The 24984-nt window shown below is 36.2% G+C and overlaps 1 protein-coding gene across 2 annotated transcripts; it reads right to left on the bottom strand.

Annotated features, from left to right (window-relative positions):
- Nucleotides 1-353: 353 nt before the first annotated feature.
- Nucleotides 354-4838, bottom strand: LOC108461286 (probable inactive purple acid phosphatase 1). 2 transcript variants are annotated; one of them, XM_017761084.2, is made up of 13 exons: nt 4576-4838; nt 4119-4301; nt 3851-3942; nt 3676-3748; nt 3440-3562; nt 3104-3196; nt 2755-2884; nt 2228-2309; nt 1915-2047; nt 1570-1775; nt 1341-1466; nt 904-1213; nt 354-722 (listed from the first exon to the last, which is right to left on the bottom strand). In XM_017761084.2, exons 2-13 carry the CDS (start codon nt 4287-4289, stop codon nt 417-419), a joined length of 1845 nt encoding a protein of 614 aa, XP_017616573.1. In that variant the 5' UTR covers nt 4290-4301; nt 4576-4838; the 3' UTR covers nt 354-416. The 2 variants fall into 2 exon arrangements, with proteins under 2 accessions (XP_017616573.1, XP_017616572.1); XM_017761083.2 differs by having other exon boundaries at nt 4119-4838.
- Nucleotides 4839-24984: the final 20146 nt, after the last annotated feature.

Here is a 24984-nt window from a genome sequence, read left to right as displayed (position 1 = left end):
TTAACTTAGATATGCTTTGAGCATATTTAAAATATGTGAATAAAATTTTAAATATGTTGAGTAACTTAGATCTTCATCAATAATGTTTGTTTTGTTTAACACTTAGATCCGAACTATTATTTAACTATGAAATTAAACTAAGTTGATAACAATATTTGATTGATTCAATATTAATAACTTAAAGATTCAATTAGAATATCATGAAATTTAATAATCAATGTCTAGTATAATTAACTCTGTATAAATTTTTAAAAAATTATATGGTGCATAAACCCTTTTAGAATAAAAATATACAGAATGTCAAAGGTGGTAATAATTTAGGAGCTTAAACTATTAAACCAGAAATGCAAAAGTTTAGAGTGTGGAAAATAGTTTTATTAATATCAAGGAAAGGAAAATCTGTGTTTTAATTTAGATTATGAGGCAAGGGTTGTACTTGGGCAGCTATCAACAGTGCAAGCCAAGATGTCCCTATAGTCCCTGGATATTGTGAAAGAATCATACACTTTTCCATCACTGCTCTTCTTGTATTCGAATAAGAGGCTCGAATGGTCAAACGCCGTGAGTTTTACGAATCCGTAATCGTAGTCTTTGAAGAAACTCCATTTGGTGTTTAGGGTTGTAAATTCCGCAAGGCCTGCTCCTCCGCCACCGGCAACCACATGTATCGTCCCGTTCATGGCGCCTTTGTAATGTTGTTTCTCCTTGTTGGTGCATATATTCTGCAGCAGCAATGATCAATCCGATGGTGAGCAATCGAAGAGTTGAAGTTCATATTAGATCAATACTTTAAAGATACTACTTCAGAACGCTCAAGAAGAACATAACGAAGATAACCGCATTCGATGCAGAAAATTAGTGCATGCTTAACAGTTTCATCACCGTGTGAAGAACTTGACGTACCTGGTAAATCGGACATGTACGTTCATAGTGGTGTGCATGCCCATAGATGGCAATGTCAACTTTGTACTTCTGCCAAAGTTTTTGGAGGCTCTCCCTTCCCATTGGTTCCCCAAAAGATCCCGTATCAGCGTAAAAGGTTGCAGAAGAATAACCCAACACTCTATGTGCAAGGAAAATCAGCCACGGTTGCTTTTGTCTATCAACAGATGCAAGGCAGTGCTCGATGAATTGATATTGCTCTGTCCCTTCCCTCCAATCATGTTCCGTGTCAGCTACACAGAACCGGAACATGCCGTAGTCCGTTGAGTACCTGATAGAATTACCAACTTTTAGATCAATTCCCATGCATATCTTCAAACATAATACACAAACAAGTCACAATAGCAAAGAAAGAGGAAAACTGAACATATATGATATTGTAAAAAAAATTCCTATACCAGAACTTTGCTCTGTTTTCAGTAGGGACATAGAACATAGTCTCCGCCAACACGCCACATTCTCCCCCGGAATCCTTGTTCCCGTAGAAGGATCCACTTCCCGGCCAGTCACGCTCATGGTTACCACTGAAAGTAAAAACCACCAATTTCCATTTAAGATGAAGCCGACAATATACCGATATATAAATATATACATATGATCAAGTACACCAGGTAAGTTATGGCAGACCTTGCAATCATGAAAGGAACGGTTGAAGCAATCGGCTCAACTTGTGCAGTAAATTGGTCCCATTGTGAAAGGTACCCATTGGCATAACATATGTCTCCAATTAGGAAGGCTACATCGATGTTATTCAAGTCTCTAATAAGCTGCTTTGTAGTGTTTAGAGAGCCATGCTGGAAATCATTGTACTCATTGGAACCATCAGCTTCAGCCTGCAGTGTATCATGGAAATTGTTTATTGGTGGAAAACTTAGGGCTGAAGATACAAATTACCTTTTCTTCTTTTCATTTCTTCGATTAAAATGTTGCAACGTTATGCCATTTCTGAGCATGCAGTGTAAAAGTTCAAACCTTTCCCATGTCTCCGAAAATGACGACCCGTTGTAAAGAATTTTGACCAGGATAAGGAGATGCTCTAAACTTGTATTCTTGACTCCAAACATATGTTCCATTGGACAAAATATGTCCAAGCTTATAGGTGTACCTGTAAGTTCAATTAGTAAAGTTCAGCAGCACGTATAACACGAGTTGATCATTGGTTTACTCTAGAAATAGTTCATGGAATATAACTAAACTATTGATCCATGGTAATTGAATTTCCAATACCCATGTGTCATTTATAGCCAGAATCTAGTACATGAAGCTATAAGGAAATGTAGCATACAATGTGTTGGGCCACAACTCCTTCAGAAAACTGGTGTGTATAAATCCGGGATCTCGCCATCCCACTGTTCTTGCAGGTTCACCTGAGCACATTTACATGATAACACAAATCAAATGCCTTTCTAACTTGAGAAACAACTCAGGCAAAGCATTTATGGTTTTCAGCAAATAATCTTAGCTTATTGTGCAAGAACTTCATGAAGAAGCCTTATCGACTAAAAGGATACACAGAAGAAATAGATATCAAATCATTTGTGACATAGCTAAATTCTAGATTATAAGAACGGTCAACTCACTAGCTCTACTTGATAGAACTGGGAAAACATTTAATGCTAACATAAAAATGAACCCAAGCTCTTGGAATCATCCTTTCTCCTCTTCTTAATGTTGGAAATGTTTTATAGGTTCTCTTTTACCTCATGGTTCTTTTAACCGACTTATGTCTAATCCTCAATGCTGCATGGGAATCACATTCATTTTAAGATCACAAGCATCGCAAAGCAAAATGTGGGTTAATGGGTTACACACCACACATGCTGTTCCTATCAAAAGTAAGCGTTCCAGCTGGTGAACGAATTGGCTGTCCTCCATTTGGACCCCATTCAACAAAAGGTACAGCTTCACCAATCCCATATCCACTGGTCCAAGTAACAGTCATCTGGGAATCAGATTTCAGTTGTATTATCTCCAAAGCAAAATAGTAATATGCAGGATATGTAAAAATTGTTCACAATACTATTGCTTGTCTATAGAAAGGGTGCAATGCAATACAATAATAAGTTTTTATGTCGGAATCCGATACAAGCAGCATAAGAACCTTTGTCCTTCTATGATATACATACAAATTGGCCGGAAAGTAGAGAGAAATTAGACTTACTTCATTCCATACTTTTCCTTGAGCTAATCGTGGGTAAACTGGTGCTTTTGGATTTGAGAATGCAACTTTATTCGACGCCGCTATCACCTTTGGCTACAATATAATCAAGAAAAAAGGGAACATATAAATTAACAGTGGATAGGATGATCAAGTTTGAATCCATTAAGTAGCCCTAGTACTCATACAGGCTTGATGAGAAAAATTCATGAAAATGAGCACTAGCAGCCAACACAGTACTATGATTGGATCCCCCACTATTTGGTTGGTGTTTTAATGAGACAAATTGATCTTCAAATGAATATGCATACTATAGAGAAAAGATGATTAAAAGCATACATTTGACAAACCGCCGGAAAATAGCGCGAAAGAGAAATCAGATCTCTGGTTAATCAACTGAAGCTTCAACGAGCCTTTTCCAGTTTCTTTGTACTTTGGAGTCCTATAGTTTGCATACTGATACTGCAAGAGGAGGTGAGAAAGTTAAATTTCACATCATTTACATCTTGCCCCACTTAAAACAAAGAGCAACTATTTTTCATCAAAGTAGAAGACAAAGCAAGCAGTTGATGAACCTTAATAGGAGCTGAACACAACAATGGAGGCTCTACCCATGGATTATCAGCTGGAGCAGGACAGGAAGAAGCGCTGCAAATTTAGAAACAGGTCAGTTTCGAGATTGAACTTCGCATATAGTCACACGAAAACATGGTTGGAAACATATGCTAGAGAGAACTAGGCATGTTATACCTGAAATTGGAAGGAGAAAACACTCCAATCCAATCCTCAACTGATGGATTTGGAGAACTGAACTCCACTGTCACCCAATCTGTATTTTGACCCTGCAATACTCACGAATGTTTTATAAACAGTTTTGCAGTATCTATTTGGTTTTTGTTCGTTTTTTACTTAATGGGTGAAATGTTGACATTAAATCAACTACCATCAAGAATAAACTGAAGTAATCATTTTCCCCCAAAAGGAAAAGGTGATAACTTGGCAACTACAAAAGCTTTACCTTCAACCCAAGAAGGGTAGGTGAGACTTTTATGTAAGCTTGATGATGGAGAGCAAAAATTGCCTTTTGAGCAGCAATAGTTGAAAGAGGCTGATCTCCATGTGATGCAACCACTTCAAGTGTCGCAAAAATTAATAGAACAGACAATAAAATCAATCCCAATTCTCTCATCCTACCAAATTTCTGAAAACCAATCACCAAAAGAAAAACAAACCACACTATCATTAATTGAAAACTAACTTAGGAGCAAAGATAACATCAAAAGAAGCAGCAGGACATTGGGATTTTGAAAAGAAACTATCTGCTGTAATGAACCAGATCCCTTAAAAGGCATGCATAAAAACAGATCCAGAAAACCAATAAAATAACAAGTAATGGCCTACTTGCATTATTCTATTGAGTTTTACTAAAACAAGATGAAGTATATCCACTCGTATAAAAGTTTCAATGGGGTTACCTTAAGAGGCACGACAGAGAAGAAAAGAAGCAAAGATTCGGCTCAAAAGAATGGGACCTGTTAAGGGAGCTTGATGTTTATGAACAATCAAAAAGAGGAAGCAAGTGGAAGAGTAAAAGATATGGAGAAGAGCACACAGGTTGGCGAAACAGGTAAAATAAAAAGAAAGAAAAAACATCGGATCTGTCATGGGAAGAGTCGAATGTTAATGATTGAAGCTGTCTCCATGCTCAGAAGTCAGCAGGGGCGGAAATGAAATTAATCTCAATAATTATAAATTTTTTATTAATATATTTATATAATAAATTAATTTAATTTAATTTTTCAAAAAAATACAATCAATCAAAATAGATGAAACCAAAATTTATTAGTTTTTTTTTTTAAAAACAAGGTTAAATTGAAAATTAGATTTATTTTATTTACTTTACCACTTAAACTTGATAATTAGATCTATTTTTATCATTGAACTAGAAAAATATAAAAGTTTGATAAAGTGAGATATTGTGCTACATTATCACTTGAAAATTTAAAAAATTTATATAAATTTTCAAGTGATGATATGATACAATTTCAAAATATAATACTAATATTTTAATAACCAGATCGGTGGTTCAATCGGTCAAACTACTAGTTCTAACTTCAATGTGTTTGATCGATTCAATCGCTAGACCAAATAATAGTTTATTCATTAAAAATTAATAAAAATATAAAAAAGTTTATTAAACTGATTCAACTTGATTAGCTATTTGGTTTTCTTTCAATTTTTAATATTTTTTTATAAATTTCAAGCAGTTTTATATTCAATCGGTTCGCCCTTTTTTATTTAGACTGTTATACCGATTGATTTTCGATTCAATTAGTCCGATCAATTGATTCAATCATATTCTAATAGCACTGGTTACGTCATCAAATTTTAACAAATTCTAAATTTAAAGACCAAATGAATTTAACTACCAAATTTAATACCAAAGTGGGCGGTAAAAAATACATGAACCAAATTCAACTCAAATGCTAAGTTAAAATATTTGTTTTGTCTACGAGTTAGAACCGTACTTTTTCTTTGACTTAATGCTTATCTTAGCCATTATACTACAAACAAGTTTTGGTTTGGTATTTAAAAAAAAAAATTTGTAATTTTGGCAATTGTATTATCATTTTCTCTATCCGTTTCTCCACTTTACATTTCCGTTTTCAAAAAAATTCTCATCAGCCAATTAAAATGTCACGTGTAAAAGGGAAAATGGTTAAAATCTAAAAAATTCAAAAATCATTTAAAATAAAAATTTTAAAAATTCAATAAAATTTAAAAATAAAAAAATAATTGCTTTTTTAAATTAAAATATAAATTTACTAAAGATGTATGTTTAGAATTTATCTGAGTAAACACATCTCTAGGTTCATCCACCAAAATTAAAGGAATATAAAATTTGAGAATTTACTTGGAATTTTTTTTTTTTTTGAAATGGGTTAGTTTTTAGATTTCACAAGTAGGATAAGAAAGTTGACATGTGTGTTATAAGAGTATATTTTAATATTTAAAAATAAATATTTAGAAAAAGACACATGATAAAATTTTTAAAATTGTTTGTGGAATAAAAAAATTTTCATTGTAAGACCAGAACGAACTGATTGATTAAACTTAGAATCAGTGATCCAACTAGTTCAACCAATATTATAAAACTAGAGGAGTAAATCAGTACAAAAATGATTGAATCAGATAAAAAAACCAATTAAAAATTGTTTGAACCGCATTTAAACTAGTTTAAATATTTAATTTTATTATTAATAATTAAAATGATTGTTTATGTTTATGTTTATGTTTATGTTTATATTATTATTTATTTATGTTTATTTCTTATTCCTATTTCTTTTTATGGTTGTCAAAATCGAATTGAGTTCGCCAGTTGAATTGATTGAGTGAGAATCATCGGTCCAATCAGTTCAATTGGTACTATAAATGTCACATCTCAAAAATTGGATTAGTAAATCGAGAGTTAGTGAGTTGAAAATTGAAATTAGGTTAAATTGTTAAAATAAATAGGAACAAATAAAATATTAAAATAATTATAATTAAAAATTTAGGTTAAGAGATAAAATATAGGTTTTAGGAATTTATTTGCTTAAAACGAATTTTTAAAAATAAGATCAGATTTGAAAATAATTTAGAAAATGAGTTTTAATTGAACACAAAAAATGATTTGAAAAAGAAAAGAAATCGGGGGTGGTTAAAAAGGTAATTGCCCAACTTTTAAAAATTGGTTGCCTATTTAACAACCCTTATTGTCCCTTCCCTCTCATTTTTCACCTCATTCAAAAATTTCCCAAACACCAAACTAAAGCTTTTCTCTCACAATTGATTCATCTTTTTAGAATTTCTAGCCTTCCAAACACGAATTTCTCCTTCAATTTAAAGAAAATTCATCTTTTCTTGTAGCACCCCACGCCCGTGCCCTACCCCGGGACGGCATACGAGGCGCTACTAAACTTTAACACATGCACACGATTATTTCCAAGTCATCAAGACTTGATCAAATTTAAAAAATTTTCAAACTTTGTTTAATCTTCTTAATACGGGCCTATGAGGCCTCAAAAAATCATTGGAAACCACTCGGAACCAACTTGGGTCCTTAGACCGACTTAATAAAAATGATTCTTGAAACAGGGCACACGCCTGTGTGGAAGGGCAACACGCCCGTGTGGTCATTATAACATGGCCGTGTTGTTGGTCCGTGTGACACACACGGCCTAAGTATCTAGGGACACGCCCATGTCCCATGCCCGTATGAATTAAATTCTAAATTCAAACCTACAAGGGTTTTCACACGGCCTGACACACGCTCGTGTCTATGGTCCGTGTCCCTCACACGGCCATGACACGCCAGTGCCCAAAAACCTCGACATTCTGTTTCTGATGTCAGCATCTAATAGGGCACACAGCCAAGGCACACGCCCGTGGCCAGTGGCCGTTCCTCCACATAGCTGAGACACACGGTCGTGTCTCTGCCCATGTGTTTACTACCATGCATTCTGACTTGCAAATTTTACGTTCAGGGGACACACGGCCGAACGACACACTCATGGAGCTGACCGTGTGTCACACACGGCCTAGACACATGCCCGTATGTCTACCCGTGTGGACAATATAAGGCTATCTACCAAGCCTTTGCCACCCTAAAACAAGTTCTAACATTAACCAATGCGTCAAGGATTAACTTAATATGATTTCTCAACCAAACAACCATAGTTAAGACCCATATACATTACATATATTCAACTATGCCAACAATTTCACATTCATGAAAGGCTATGTAACACCCCCCACACCCTAGCCCTACGCCAGGATAGAATACGAGGCGTTACCACACTTAATCACATGCATACAGTCATTTCAATGTCATTAAGATTCGGTCAAATTAAAAAAATTCCAAACTTTGTCTGAACTCCTTAATATGGGCTTACGAGGCCCCAAACATCCGTTAGAAACCATTCGGGACCTACCCTAGTCCTTTAACTAACTTTAGAAAAATAACTTTTGAAATAGCGCACACGCCCGTGTGGAAGGGAAACACGCCCGTGTGATCATTATAACATGGCTGTGCTGATGGCCCGTGTGACACACACGACCTAAGCATCTAGGGATACGCCCGTGTCCCATGCTCGTGTGAATTAAATTCTAAATTCGAACCTACAAGGGTATTCAACAGCCTAACACACGCCCGTGTCTATGGCCTGTGTCCTTCACACGGCCATGACACTCCCGTTTCCTAGCCTGTATCTAAAAATCTTGACATTTTGCTTCTGGCATCAGCATCCAATTTAGGGCACACGGCCAAGGCACACCCCCGTGGCCAGAGGCCATGTCCTCCACACGACTGAGACACACGGCAGTGTCTCTGCCTGTGTGTTTACTACCATGCATACTAACTTGCAAATTTTACGTGCAAGGGACACAATGCCAAGCAACATGCCTATGGGGCTGACCGTGTGTCACACACGGCCTAGACACAAGCCCGTGTGTCTACTCGTGTGGACAAAATAAGGCTATTTACCAAACAATTTTGCTACCCTTACTTGCACTAACCTACATAATATCTAACATGGCAAATCCACACAACAATACAAGGTCTAATCAGCCACACAAGGCATTATCTCATTCATACAATTTACTCATCCATGAAAATATCATTATTTGCATATATCAATAATGAACATTAGCCATTATCCAAGGCTTTATACAAAATGAAGGGATTAATCCCAAACCAACATATTCGGCCAAAATAACATTAACACAAAACTCAAATGTCTAAGCCTTATACATGCCATATTCAAAATAATAAAACCAACTATACCAAGTGCTTCGGATGATAGTGTGATCGATGCCTCCAACGTCTGATGATCCTCGAGCTAATTAGGCGGCACTATAAGAAAATGGAAAGGAGAGGGAGTAAGCATAAAACTTAGTAAGTTGCATACAAATAAATATAACAACAACTTTACTATTCATCATCATGCTTATAGTACAAAAGTAGGCATAAGCACAACTTACTCATCACTATCCAATACAATTCACATAGCATATATTGAGCTCACATCTCATGCATTTCAAATAGGTACCTGTACTACTCACAACATGGTTATACTTTTCTCGTTTAACTTAAACTGTAACTCTCACCATTGAACCATTTGGAATACTATCGGATATTCACTAAGCCTCAAACATAGGGTATAATACCGATACATGTCCCAAACATGGTCTTACACTGGCTCATCTATCAAGTCGATGCTATGTCTCAGACATGGTCTTACACTGACTATCGAAATCGAGGCCGACGCCATGTCCCAAACATGGTCTTACACTAGCTCTGACATATCTGTGCTGATGCCATGTCCCATACATGGTCTTACACTGATACATTTCATAGCCGATGCATGTCCCAGACATGTCTTACACTGGCTTAAATCTCGAGGCCGATGCATGTGCCAGACATGTCTTACACTAGCTCTCGTCTCAATGCTGATGCCATGTCCCAGAAATGGTCTTACACTGGCTCTCATAATGTGGCCGATGCATGTCCCAAACATGTCTTACACTGGCACACAAATAACCCGAATGTCATGGCATGAATATCTGATTTATTTCCTAAGGTTCAAATGTGAGTTCTACTATCTCAATATTCATCATACACAATTATTTCCACAATCAAGCAATTTATGCTATATCAATTCAAACACATATAATAACAATATAGTTGTATTATTTACATACAACTTACCTTGGATTACAAAATGTGGTGACTATCTCGGCTTAGTCCACTTGCTTCGCTTTTCCCCGGTCTAGGCCCGGATTTTATAATTCTTGATCTAAAATGATAGAAATTCATTCATTTCATTAGCATATTAATCTAGATACTCGAAAATTTATAATTGGGCAAAATAACCATTTTGCCCCTAGACTTCCACAAAATGACCATTTTACCCCTAGGTTTGAAAATCAATTTTTATCATATTTTCTCATTAATTAAACCTAGATGAATACTTTTCATACTAGGAGCAGCCCACAATTCTCATTATTTCACACATTTATCAACTATTTTACAACTTAGGCAAAATGGTCCTTAGTTAGGGTTTCCATGAAAACTACTTCACAAAAATTGTTTATTTCACAACCATGATTGATTTTCTTTCATAAAATTTCAGAAAACAACATGAACACTCTCATGGTAAAACCCTAGACTTTCCACCATTTTGCAAAATAGTCCCCTCATTTGAAAGCTCATGCTACAAGGGGTCCAAAAAAATACAAAAATCATCAAGAAAAACTATCAAAATCACTTACTTGTGAAGGTAAAGAGTGGCTGCAATTTTTCAAGCTTCCAAACCCCTATTTTTATTGGTATTTTCTATGGTGAAAAGGGTGAGAAAAAGATGATATCTTTTCCTCTTTATTTTATTTCATTTTGGTCAAATAAATTACCAAATTTCTACCTAACTTTGACTTTCTCTATCTTTTGTCTCCTATGGCTGGCCATCACTTATCCAAGGGTCTATTTTCCCTTTAAAGACCCCCAATTTTGGTTCTCTAGCTATTTAACCCCTTAGTTATCAAAATAGGACTTTTGCACTTTATGTGATTTAGTCCTTTTTCACAATTTGGCTCACAATCGCTAAAATTAATTCACCAAAATTTTCATGCACCTATATAATCATGCTATAACTCATAAAATAATACTAAAAATAATAAAATAGTTTCTCTAACTTTAGATTTGTGGTCTCGAAACCATTGTTCCGACTAAGCCCAAAATCAGGCTGTTACAAGCTAGCTTGCATTCACATAATAACTTCAATATTAACCATTTTCCATGGCCTTATACAAAATGAATCAAATTTTAAAGTAAGCCAACATATTTTTCCAATTAACAATGACACAAAACTCAAAAGTCAGAGTCCTATACATGCCATAATCAAAATAAAAGATCTAACTATACCAAGTGCTTCGATTGAAAGTGTGATCGGTGCCTCTGATGTTTATTGATCCATGAGCCAAATAAGCGGCACTATAAGAAGATGGAAAGAAATGGGGTAAGCATAAAGCTTAGTAAGTTACATGAAAATAGATGTAACAACAACTTTACCATTCATCATCATGCCCTTAATACAAAAGTAGGCATAAGCACAACTTACTCGCCCCCTATCCAATACAATTCACATACCATATACTAAGCTCACATCACCTCCATTTCAAATAGGTACCTGTACCACTCACAACATGGTTATACTTTTCTCATTTAACTTAAACTGTAACTCTCACCGTTGAACCATTTGAAATGCTATTGGATATTCACTAAGCCTCAAACATAAGGTATAATGCCGATGCCATGTCCCAGACATGGTCTTACACTGACTATCGAAATTGAGGCCGACGCCATGTCCCAAACATGGTCTTACACTAGCTCTCACATATCCATGCCAATGCCATGTCCCAGACATGGTCTTACACTGACACATCTCGTAGCCGATGCATGTCCCAAACATGTCTTACACTAGCTTACATCTTGAGGCTAATGCATGTCCCAGACATGTCTTACACTAGCTCTCATCTCAATGCCGATGTCATGTCCCAGACATGGTCTTACACTGGCTCTCATAATATGGTCGATGCATGTCCCAAACATGTCTTACACTGGTACACAAATAGCCCGAATGTCATGGCATGAATATCTGATTTATTTCCTAAGGTTTAAATATGAGTTTTACTATCTCAATATTCATCATGCATAATCATTTCCACAATCAAGCAATTTATGCTATATCAATGCAAACAAATATAATAAAAATATAGTTGTATTATTTACATACAACTTACCTCGGATTACAAAATGTGGATGACTAGCTCGGCTTAGTCCACTTGATTTGCTTTTCCTTGGTCTAGGCCCGGATTTTGTAATTCTTGATCTAAATTTATAGAAATTCATTCATCTCATCAGAATTTTACTCTAGAAACTCGAAAATTCATAATTGGGCAAAATGATCATTTTGCCCTTAGATTTTTACGAAATGACCATTTTACCCCTAAGCACGAAAATCGATTTTTATCACATTTTATCATTAATTAAACCTAGCTGAATACTTTTCATACTAGGAGCAGCCCACAATTCTCAATATTTTACACATTTATCATCTATTTTACAACTTATGCAAAATGGTCCTTTTTAGGGTTTTCATGAGAAATCCTTTCAAAAAAAAATTATTTATTTCACAACCATGATTTATTTTCTTCCATAAATTTTAAGAAAAAATCATGAAAAATTTTATGGTAAAACCCTAGACTTTCAACCATTTTGCAAAATAGTCCTCTTATTAGAAAGTTCATGCTACAAAGGGTCCAAAAATAAAAAAATCATTAAGAATAACCTTCTAAATGACTTACTTGCAAGAGATACAAATGGATAATATTTTGAGCTCTCTAAACCCCCTTTTTGTTGTTGAAAATTGGTGAAGAAGAAGAATATGATAAAGTGATATCATCTTTTCTTTATTTTATTTTTATTTTGTCAAGTAAGCCACCAACACCTACCTAACCTTTGGCTATTTGAATTCCTTGTCCCTTGGCCGGTCATCACTTATATAATGGCCAAATTTCACTTTAAAGACCCCTAATTTATGATACATGGCAATTTAACACCCTTAACTATCAAATTAAAACTTTTGCACTTTATGCGATCTAGTCATTTTTCGTAATAAAGCTCACAAACGCTAAAATTACTTCACCAAATTTTTCATGCACTAATATAAACATGTTATAACTCTAAAATAATAATATTATACTTTCTTCAACTTCAAATTGGTGGTCTCAAAACCACTGTTCCGACTAAGCCCAAAATCGGGCTGTTACAATTCTCCTCCTTAGGGATTTTCGTCCTCAAAAATCTTACCTATGAATAAGTTCGGGTATTGATCTCTCATAGTCTCTTTGGGTTTCCACGTGGTTTCTTCAACTCCGTGTCTATGCCACAAAACCTTTATGAGTGCTACACTTTTATTCCTCAACTTCTTGACCTCTTGATCCAAAATCTTAATTGGTTCTTCCCCATAGGTCATATTCGGGCTTATTTCAATTTCTTCTGCTGAAATCACATTTGAGGAGTCAGATTGGTAGTGACACAACATCGATTCATGGAATACATGATGAATTTTCTCTAGCTCACGAGGCAAGGCTAATCGGTATGCTACCGGCCCAATTCTCTCGGTCACCTCCTAAGGTTTAATAAACTGTGGACTCAGCTTGCCTGTTCTATCGAATCTAAGGACTTTCTTCCATGGGGATACTTTCAAAAACACTTTATCCCCGACTTGAAATTCGATCTCTTTCCTTTTCAAATCCGCGTAGGATTTCTGTCTATCCAATGCGGCCTTTATACAATCGCGAATCACTTTAATCTTTTCTTCAATCTCTCTGACTAAGTCAACCCCGTGAATCTGATTCTCTCTCAAATCGGTCCAATATAAAGGCTTTTAGCACTTACGCCCATACAAAGCCTTATAAGGGGCCATTTTCAGACTTGATTGATAACTGTTGTTGTAGGCAAATTCCATCAGTGGTAAATACCTTTCCCAACTACCTTGAAACTCGAGAACACAACACCATAACATGTCCTTTAATATCTAAATTACTCTTTCTGACTGACCGTCAGTTTGCGGGTGAAAAGCTGTGCTAAAATTCATCTTTGTTCCCAATGCCTCTTGCAACTTCCTCCAAAATCGCGAGGTAAACCTCGGATCTCTATCTGAAATAATAGACAAAGGCACTCTATGAAGTCTCACGACCTCAGAAACATAAAGATCGGCAAATTTCTCAAGGGAACAGTCAATATGAACTGGTATAAAATGTGTCGACTTAGTAAGTCTATCAACAACGACCCAAACTTTTTTCTTGGTGTCAAAGGCAACCCTAACACAAATTCCATGGTTACTCGGTCTCATTTCCACTCGGGAATCATCACAGACTAAAGTAAACCTGAAGGTACTTGGTGTTCGGCCTTCACTTGTTGACAAACTAGACACTTAGAGACAAACTTAGAAATGTCTCTTTTCATTCCCGACCACCAGTACATTTTCTTCAAGTCATTGTACATTTTCACACTACCCGGGTGGATGGACATACAACCACTATGTGCCTTTCGTAAAATATTCTAAATGAGCTCATTATCCTTGGTTACACAAATTCTATCTTGGAACGTCAAGCAACCTTCAGTATTAATCCAAAAATTCGGTTCATCACCCGACTCACACTGAGCTATCTTAGTTTGTAAATCCTTGTCACCTTTTTGAGCTTCGCAGATCTCTTGCAGAAACGTTGGTCTAGCTCTCAACTCTTCCAGAACTGAACCATCATCAATCACTAACAACCGAGCATTTATAACCCTCAAGGAGAACAATGATTTTCTACTCAATGCATCGGCGACTACATTCGCTTTTACCGGGTGGTAGTTAATCACCAACTCGTAATCCTTTATCAACTTTAGCCACCTTCGTTGCTGTAGGTTCAAATCCTTCTGAGTCATCAAATACTTGAGAATTTTATAGTCGGTGAACACTCGGCATCTCTCGCCATACAAATGGTGTCTCCAAATTTTCAACACAAACACAATGGTGGCCAACTCTAAATCGTGCGTTGGGTAATTCTTCTTGTATGGCTTTAGCTGTCTCGAGGCATAAGCTATCACTTTGCCTTCTTGCATGAGCATGCACCCCAATCTATTTAAAGAGGCGTCGTTATATGCCACAAATTCTTTTCTCAATTCTGGTTGCACCAGAACTGGAGCTTCTATTAATAAAGCCTTTAATCTCTTAAAACTCTATTGGCATTTCTCTGTCCATTCAAACTCGACATCCTTTTCTAACAACCTTGTCATCAGAGTAGCTATCATAGAGAATCCATTCATGAATCTTCTGTAGTACCCAGCTAAACCCAGAAAGCTTCGAACCTCTATCACATTCTTTGGTGGTTTCCACTCAACAATAGCTGAGATTTTACTTGGGTCAACTCTGATCCCATCTCCTAACACGATATGTCCTAGGAATCCAACCTCTTTAGGCCAAAATTCACTCTTACTGAACTTGGTAAATAATTGCTTATATCTCAAGGTTTGTAAAATCGTTCTCAGATGCTCCGCGTGCTCACTCTCGTTATGAGAGTAAATCAGTATGTCATCGGTAAAGACCACTACGAACTTATCCAAATACGGCCAGAAAATGCAGTTCATCAAATCCAAAAACACTGCTGGAGCATTTGTTAAACTGAAGGGCATAACAAGAAACTCATAGTGCCCATACCTCATTCTAAACATGGTTTTTGGTACATCTTGCTCCTTAACCCTTAATTGATAATAGCCCGACCTTGAATCGATCTTAGAAAACACGGTGGCTCTCTTCAACTGATCGAACAAATCATCGATCCTTGGAAAGAGGTACTTGTTCTTCACTGTTACCTTGTTGAGCTGTTTGTAGTCTACACACAATCTCATCGACCCATCTTTCTTTTTCACAAAAAGTACCGGAGCACCCCACTGTGAATAACTCGGTCTTGCAAAACCTTTGTCAGTTAACTCTTGTAGTTGAACTTTCAACTCCTTCAACTCCATAGAATCCATCCTATATAGAGAAATCGAGATGGGTGCCGTATCAGGGACTAATTCGATACCAAACTCAACTTCTCTAGTAAGCAATCTGGGCAACTCTTTCGGAACTACATCCGGGTACTTGCATACATGGGCACTGTCTCAATCTTCACTTCAGACTCCTTGGTGTTCAACACAAATGCTAGGTAGGACTCATACCCTTTTCTCAAATATTTCTCGGTAGTTAAAGACGAGATCAATACTGTGGGTTATCTGGTTCACTTGATTCAACTCGAATAACATCCCCATTCTCACATTTCATTTCAATGAATTTGTTTCCACAATTCACTATCACATCATGAGCAGTTAACCAATCCATGCCAAGAATCAGATCAAAGTCATCAAATGGTAATAGCATGAGGTTAGCCGGAAAACAATGACCTCTAATCATCAAAGGACAACCTCTACACACTTTATCAACTATTACATACTTGCCTAACGGGTTTGATACTTTTATCACAAATTTGGTAGACTCAACAGACATATTCATACTAGATACCAATTTCATACATACATAGGAATGAGTAGATCCCGGATCAATTAAAGCAATAACAGAAATATCGTGAAGGGAAAAGTACTCGTAATCACATGTAGTGAAGATGCCTCTTCGCGAGCACGAATGGCATAAGTCCTTGCAGGCGCACAGTCCTCAGACCTCACGGTTGAATCTCTAGGGGCACCTCTACTGCTAGCCCTACTGCTCGGGTTCTTATGTGGCCTACCTCTCGTAGGAGCACTATTCACCCTCATATCTGGCTTTTTCTCTTTTTCATCTAATTCAGGGCAGTCTCGGATGAAGTGGTCTAAAGATCCACATTTGAAGCAACCTCTTCCATTCTCTCGACACTAGCCAAAATGACGCCTACCACACTGTGAACACTCCGACCTATTTGGCCAAGCACTACCAACACTTGCTATGGAAGTTGTTTGGGCTTTAGATGTCGTGTACTACTTGTTTTTGTTTTTACTCGAGAATCCCCCTGAAGTATTCGATCAGGTACTGAATTCTCTCGATCTCTTAGATGAGGACTAATGTGACTTTCCCATCTGTCTCTTCTTCGAATCACGTGACTCAATAGCCACCTTTCTCTTCTCTTTAACTAACTTTTCTACTCTGCAAGCTCTCTCAACCAGTACTATAAATTCCCTTAGTTTTAGGATGCCAAAAAATACTCAGATATCTTCATTCAGGCCATCTTCAAACCTCTTACACATTATGGCCTCGGTGGATACACACTCTCGAACGTACTTGCTGAGTCTTGTAAACTCACATTCATACTCTGTCACTGTCATACGGCCTTACTTAGCTCCAAAAATTCCTTCCTTTTCTAGTCTATAAATCTCTAGCGAATGTACTTTTTTCAAAACTCTTCTTGGAAGAACTCCCAAGTTATTCTTTCTTTCGGTACAATGGACATGGGAGTATTCCACCATTAGTAGGCTGAGTTTCGTAGGAGTGACAACGCACCCTCAGACGTACAGATAGCTCATCAAATACCCTAATGGTATTTTCCAACCAGAATTCTGCTATTTCTAGGTCATCATCAATTTTAGCCCGAAATTCCTAGGCCACTTACTTTTGTATCTTATCTACTAGGAGTTTCTCTCTCCTAACCAAATCCACTCTTTGTGGAGTTACAGGGGCATACTGAGGAATCAGAGGAGGTGAGGGAGGTGGAGTATTTGGATTCGCACGAATGAACTCCAAATACTACGCGTCTATTATATGGAGGTAAGCTTCTCTAGCTCTTCCGCCCTAACTCATCGCCACAGGCCTATAATCAACTGGCACAGTCCCTTTAGCGGGAGTCGGCGCATTACTTTGCATGTCATCTGCCGTAGCTACGTCAGGATCCATTTACTATATGAAAAACATAATTTATAATCATCAGGAGTTGTCACACTATCAAAAATACAACAATTGCATGTATAGCTAAACTCGTACTCATGCTAGGTTAGTCCTAGAACTGACTAAACCATAGCTCTGATACCACTAAATCTAACACCCCATGCCCGTGCCCTACCTTGGGACGGTATACGAGGCGTTACTAAACTTTAACACATGCACATGATTATTTTCAAGTCATCAAGACTTGATTAAATTTAAAACTATTTCAAACTTTTTTAATCTTTTTAATACGGGTCTACGAGGCTTCAAACAATCATTGGAAACCACTTGGAACCAACTTGGTCCCTTAGACTGACTTAATAAAAATGATTCTTGAAACATGGTACATGCCCGTGTGGAAGGGCAACACGCCTGTGTGGTCATTATAGCATGGCCATGTTTGTTGGCCCGTATGGCACACACAGCCTAAGTATCTAGAGACACGCCTGTGTCCCATGCCTGTATGAATTAAATTCTAAATTCGAACCTACAAGGGTTTTCACATTGCCTGACACACGCCCGTGTCCCTCACACAACCATGACACAGTCGTGTCCAAAAACCTTGACATTTTGTTTCTAACATCGCATCTAATAAGGGGCACACGGCCAAGGTACATGCCCGTTGCCAGAGGCCATGTACTCTAGAGGCTAAGACACACGGCCATGTCTCTGCCTGTGTGTTTACTACCATGCATTCTGACTTGCAAATTTTATGTGCAAGGGACACACGGCTGAATGACACGCCTATGGGGCTGACCATGCGTCACGCACAGCCTAGAAACATGCCCATTTGTCTACTTGTGTGCACAATATAAGGCTATCTACCAAGCCTTTGACACCCTAAAACAAGTTCTAACATCAATCAACGCATCAAGGATTAACTTAATATGATTTCTCAACCAAACAACCATAGTTAAGACCCATATACATTACATATATTCAACTATGCCAACAATTTCACATTCATGAAAGGCTAACTTGCATTCACATAATAACTTCAATATTAACCATTTTTCATGGCCTTATACAAAATGAATCAAATGATAAAAATAAGCCAACATATTTGGCCAATTAACAATGAAACAAAACTCAAAAGTCAGAGTCCTATACATGCCATAATCAAAATAAAATATCTAACTATACCAACTACTTCGATTGATAGTGTGATCTATGCCTATGATGTCTATTAATCCAGGAGCCAAATAGGCGGCACTATAAGAAGATGGAAAGAAATGGGTAAGCATAAAGCTTAGTAAGTTGCATGAAAATAGATGTACAACAACTTTACCATTCAGCATCATGCTCTAAATACAAAAGTAGGCATAAGCACAACTTACTCCCCCTATCCAATACAATTCATATAGCATATACTAAGCTCACATCTCATCCATTTCAAATAGGTTCCTGTACCACTCACAACATGGTTATACTTTTATCGTTTAACTTAAACTGTAACTTTCACTGTTAAACCATTTGAAATGCTATCGGATATTCACTAAGCCTCAAACTTAGGGTATAATGCTGATGCCATGTCTTAGACATAGTCTTACACTGGCTCATCCATCAAGTCGATGCCATGTCCCAGACATGGTCTTACACTAACTATGAAAATCGAGGCTGATGCCATGTCCTAGACATGGTTTACACTAGCTCTCACATATTCGTGCCGATACTATGTCCCAGACATGGTCTTACGCTGACACCTCTATACGTGCCAATGCCATGTCCCAGACATGATCTTATACTGACACATCTCGTAGCCGATGCATGTCCCAAACATGTCTTACACCGGCTCACGTCTCAATGCCAATGCCATGTCCCATACACGGTATTACACTGGCTCTCATAATATGGCCAATGCATGTCCCAGACATGTTTTACACTAGCACAAAAATAACCCGAATGTCATGGTATGAATATCTGATTTATTTCCTAAGGTTCTAATGGGAGTTCTACTATCTCAATATTCATCATACATAATCATTTCCACAATCAAACAATTTATGCTATATCAATTCAAACACATATAATAACAATATAGTTGTATTATTTACATACAACTTACCTCGGATTACAAAATATGGATGACTAGCTGAGCTTAGTCCACTTGCTTCGCTTTTCCCCGGTCTAGTCCCGAATTTTGTAATTCTTGATCTAAAATGATAGGAATTCATTCATATCATCAGCATTTTACTCTAGACACTCAAAAATTCATAATTGGACAAAATGACTATTTTGCCCCTAAATTTTGACAAAATGACCATTTTACCCCTATGTTCGAAAATCAATTTTTATCATATTTCTCACTAACCAAGCCTAGCCAATTACTTTTTTACTAGAAGCAATCCAAAATTCTCAATATTTCACACATTTATCTCCTAGTTTACAACTTATGCAAAATGATCTTTTTTAGGGTTTTCATGAGAAATCCCTTCACAAAAGTTGTTTATTTCACAACCATGATTTATTTTATTCCATAAAATTTCAAAAAACATCATGAACACTCTCATGGTAAAACCCTAGACTTTCAACCAATTTTTAAAATAGTCCTTTTATTAGAAAGTTCCTGCTACAAGGGGTCCAAAAATACAAAAATCATCAAGAATAACCTTCTAAATGACTTACTTGCAAGAGATAAAAATGGCTGATATTTTGAGCTCTCTAAACTCTCTTTTTTTTTTGTTGAAAATAAGTGAAGAAGAAGATGATGATAAAGTGATATCATCTTTTCTTTATTTTATTTCTATTTTGTCAAGTAAGCCACCAACACCTACCTAACCTTTGACTATTTGAATTCCTTGTCCCTTGGTCGACCATCACTTATATAATGGCCAAATTTCACTTTAAAGACCCCCTATTTATGATGCATGGCAATTTAACACCCTTACCTATCAAATTAAAAGTTTTGCACTTTATGCGGTCCAGTCTTTTTTTGCAATGAAGCTCACAAACGCTAAAATTACTTCACCAAATTTTTCATGAACTAAATATAAACATGTTATAACTCTAAAATAATAATAAAATACTTTCTCTGACGTTAGATTGGTGGTCTGAGAACCATTTTTCCGACTAAGCCCAAAATCGGGTTGTTACATTTCTCTTGCAATCTCCTCATTATTCTTCAACACGTCTTTGGTCGAATTTGATCCTAAACTCATCGATTACTTCAAATTTAGGTAATATTATGACTTTTTATGCTTAAACTAAGTATATTGTTAATTCAGTTTGAGTTTTAATTTATTTAATCAAGATTTCAATAGATTTAATGATTTTAAACCAATTTTTGACTTGAAAATGGTAGATCTCGTAATACTAAGCTAAGTTATTATTTTAAAGTTATTTTCAACTCATTTCGATCTAATTAAAAGGTTTTTAAACTTAATTTAACAAATCCTTAAAGAGTTTTAATGAATTGGACGTTTTCCCCTTTTATGTGTTCTTATAAGCTTGATTTTTTCGAAAAATTTAGATCCATATAATTAGATGAAATTGGTGATTTAGATATGTAATTAAATGGTATTTAGAATTTTTAAAAACTTATTTAAGGTTTATAAATGAAAATTAAGTGATGAAACCTCTTATTTTGATAAATCTAGCTAATTTTAGATATTTTGAACGAGAAGCTTGGATTTTTTATTTTACTACTATTTGAATGAATTTGTGGTTTTTCATGATATGTCAAAGTGTCAAATAAATTGGAGCCTCCACAAGAAAGGATAAGGGCAATCAAAAGCTTATTTGAGCGTTAGCTTTGAAACAAAGCTTGATTGAGATGAGTGATCTAGTGTGCTATAATTAATGCGCAAATCAGTATGTTAAAGGGGAGCTTAGGTAGCCTAAACACCTATCCAAGTTCCAAAGTAAGTGTTTCTTCCTTGAGTTATAATATTTTACAAATGATGATGAATTTTGATAAGATGTGTATGTGATATATTAAAGAAATGGATGTGAATTTGTCAGAATATGCCTATTGATTGGTTGGTTTAATGCACACATCTAAAATGAAAGTCTATGTGGCACAATGAGCAAAGTGGTTGCACTTGAAAGTGCATTACTTGAGCATGTGATAAGTGTTTTTATCATGATAAACACGATAAGTGTAAGTGAGCATAAATCAAAAAATGAATACGTAATATGGATATATTGTCCTTGTGATCTCTTGAAATCATTGGATATAGTTGACATGCCATATGATTTGAGTACTCATATATGTTTTGATATTGGGACATGTTGGAGGGATAAGGGAATGTAATGATAAGCTCCATTCATCGGGACATGTTTGGTGTGTTGGAGAGTGTTAGTTTAATGCTACGCTTACTTGGGACATGTTAGACTCTGAGTCATTGGAGTGATAGAGATCCGAGTATCTGGTGTGTTGTATTTTTATACATATTTCATAACCACAAGATGCTAATGTATTAACATGATTAAATGATTAATGGTGATAAGTGTTATGTGCTTTCTAATTTTGTTTTTAAACCTTGATATTATGGCATTCACTGAGCTTGTTTAAGCTCACACTCTCTTGTTTTTATTTTTGTAGAGAAATAACTTAAGTGAAGTGGTGAAATGGGAATGCTTGTGATTCTAAGGAAAAGCCACTTGATTGTGTATCTGAGATGGTTTTCTTGGAAAACAAAGGATGACAATGTAGGATAATTTTAAGGGATTAAACTTTAGTTTTGTTTGATTTGTAAATGGACACTCCATGGACTATTTAAGGACTTTTATAATTAGTGTTTGGATTCTTTTATTGCTTGGAGTGTTGCATGAATGATGCTAGATGAGTGGTTAGGTTATATGTTGATTAGCATACATGTGCCTTAGTGAATTGTGGTTATAGATGCTTAAATGATTGGATTGTAACATCATAAAAACTGGGTTAGAAGAAATTGGGTTTCAAAACCAGATATGGTCATCCTTCGATTTTGAGTTTAGATTTTGGAAATTTTTGACAAGAAAATTGATCTGGTTCATTGGTTAGGTGTTTTGGTCATGTGTGAGAGGTTCTAGGTTCAAACCTTGTTCATTGAAATTTTGTTATTTTTATCAAACCCTTATTCTTGATCGTTTGGCATAAGTTCTAATTCCGATCAACTAATGATAAGAATGAGCCTACTAATTCAATGGTTAAGCGTTTGTATATCCTTTAGTCTTGTGTTCGAGTCTCTATGTACGCAACGGGGACATATTTTGTACCATTTCATAAATTAGTTGTTTTGTCTGATTTTTAAAGAAAACAAGTTAATTAACTTTTAAAGGGGATATTCAGAAGGTTCTCTTCTCCTTCTATTTTTCTTTCTTTATTTTTGCTCCTCTCTGTTCAATATTATTTTTTTCCTTCTTTCTTTTGCTCTATTATTCTGTCTTGAATCCTTTTGTAGTTTTTATGTCAAGTTAATCTTCAATCAAACTGTAAGTGCCCTTTGTCAAGTTTATTGTTTCAGTTTGATGATGGTCAAAGTTATGTTTAGTTCTTTTCATTGGAATGGATTCTGATTTGTGTAAGTCTTTGTCAAATGAAGTTCTCAAGAGTAACATTCTTTCAACGTTCTAGGTTTGTACTGTTGACTTCGTGCGAGGGTAAGCATTAATTTTCGTTTTGATATTTCGTATCAAAGTTCTTCGACATAACTACGATTTTGGAATGTTAGCGATTTAACTAAGAATATCATTTTGTTGAGCAATTGTTTGTCATTTAGGGACGAGAATTCATTCTTGTTGCTTCTGTATTTATTTCTTATTAGGTGGGTGCCGAGACCCCTTTTTTTAGTATTTTCAATCGTCAAAAAATGGGACATGGGCGTGTGCTCAGGCCGTGTGAGCCACACATGCTAGGACATGGGCATGTGTCCAGGCTGTGTAACTGTTTACACTTTAGAATCACATAGCCAGGGACATGGGCATGTTTCCAGACTGTTTGAGCCTCACAGGCAAGGACATGAGTGTGTGCCTAGGCCGTGTGAGCCACATTGGCAACGACATGGGCGTGTGCCCAGTTCATATGAGCCACATGGGCAACGACATGGGCATGTGTTCAGGTCGTGTAACTCACTATTTATGATTTAGAACCACACGGGTAGACGACATGGACGTGTGCCCAGGCCATGTGGCATATGAATAGGATCCAAATATTATTTTCGAAGCCGTGAGTGTTGCCCAACACGAGCACTAATCTCCACAATGTATTTATGATCTGAATTTGATAGTAAGAGGACCATTTGATGCTCTAAGACTGATATATAGATGATATATGCAATATCTAAACATGTTAGACTGATGATGAACAACTGTGATATGTATGTATATCTGTTATGTTTGAACCTAAGTGAGTAGGATTTGTCAGAACATAATGTGCTATTGTTTATGTGTGCGAATTATTAGGTATGATCTGTATTCTATTAAGTTATTGGTACACCTTTGCCCTACCTGTTGATGAGGAATATACGATATCTGAACATGTTAGACTGATTGTTATTGATTCTGATTTATAACAATGCATGTGACTTCATGGAAAATCTGATATGTTATGTTGAGGTTTGATAAGTCTGTTTTACAAAACATGGACTCATATATTTACTGATTCTGTTATTGAGAGGTAGCATAACTTACATGCTCAGTACTCTGATTCTACATAAGCATGGCATGACACATTGCAAGGGACTTCGCTTGATGTAAAAGGATGAAGTTTCTAGCAGTTTAATTATCTGTATTATCTAGTGGTTTATCCACACTTCTGTTCTAGCAGTTCAACTGTACTATAGTGGCTTGACCACATATATTTGATTGGCAGTTTAACTGAATATTGATAAGCCATCATTGCCAGGCAACCTAGGATGACTTTATTGGTGTGTTCTAGATGGATGAGTTCGGGGGAGAACTCTGTTTTAGTGTGTTACGGAGTTTGGGAAGATTGTTTCTAATAAATATGCATTTTGATCTATTTGAAAATACAGCATCTGCATAAACATATATGCCCTGTTCTGCTCTGCTCTGTTCTGTTCAGTATTGCTCTGCTCTGTTCCATTTTGTTTTGTTCTACTCTATTCGGTTCTATTTTGTTTGAATTGCATTGTTATAATCTGTTTTGTTTTGCTTTGTTTTGTTGCACTGCCCCTATTGAAATCCTTTTGATACCCTAGATCTGTTCCATACTGATTATACAATTGTTATCAAATGCTTACGTTACTACAATTTATATATTATGTTCTTTTTATTCGTATTTGAGTTTGGTTATACGTGGTACTTGGCGACTCATCCTTTGTCTTACTTTTATCTGTCAGGAAGGCATTTGGTTTATCTATTAGTAAGACATCTAATTTAGGCTCAGACAGTGTACAGGAG

The sequence above is a fragment of the Gossypium arboreum genome, chromosome 13 (genome assembly GCF_025698485.1).
Source record: "Gossypium arboreum isolate Shixiya-1 chromosome 13, ASM2569848v2, whole genome shotgun sequence".
NCBI classification, from domain to species: domain Eukaryota; kingdom Viridiplantae; phylum Streptophyta; class Magnoliopsida; order Malvales; family Malvaceae; genus Gossypium; species Gossypium arboreum.
This window is presented reverse-complemented; position numbering and strand designations above follow the sequence as displayed.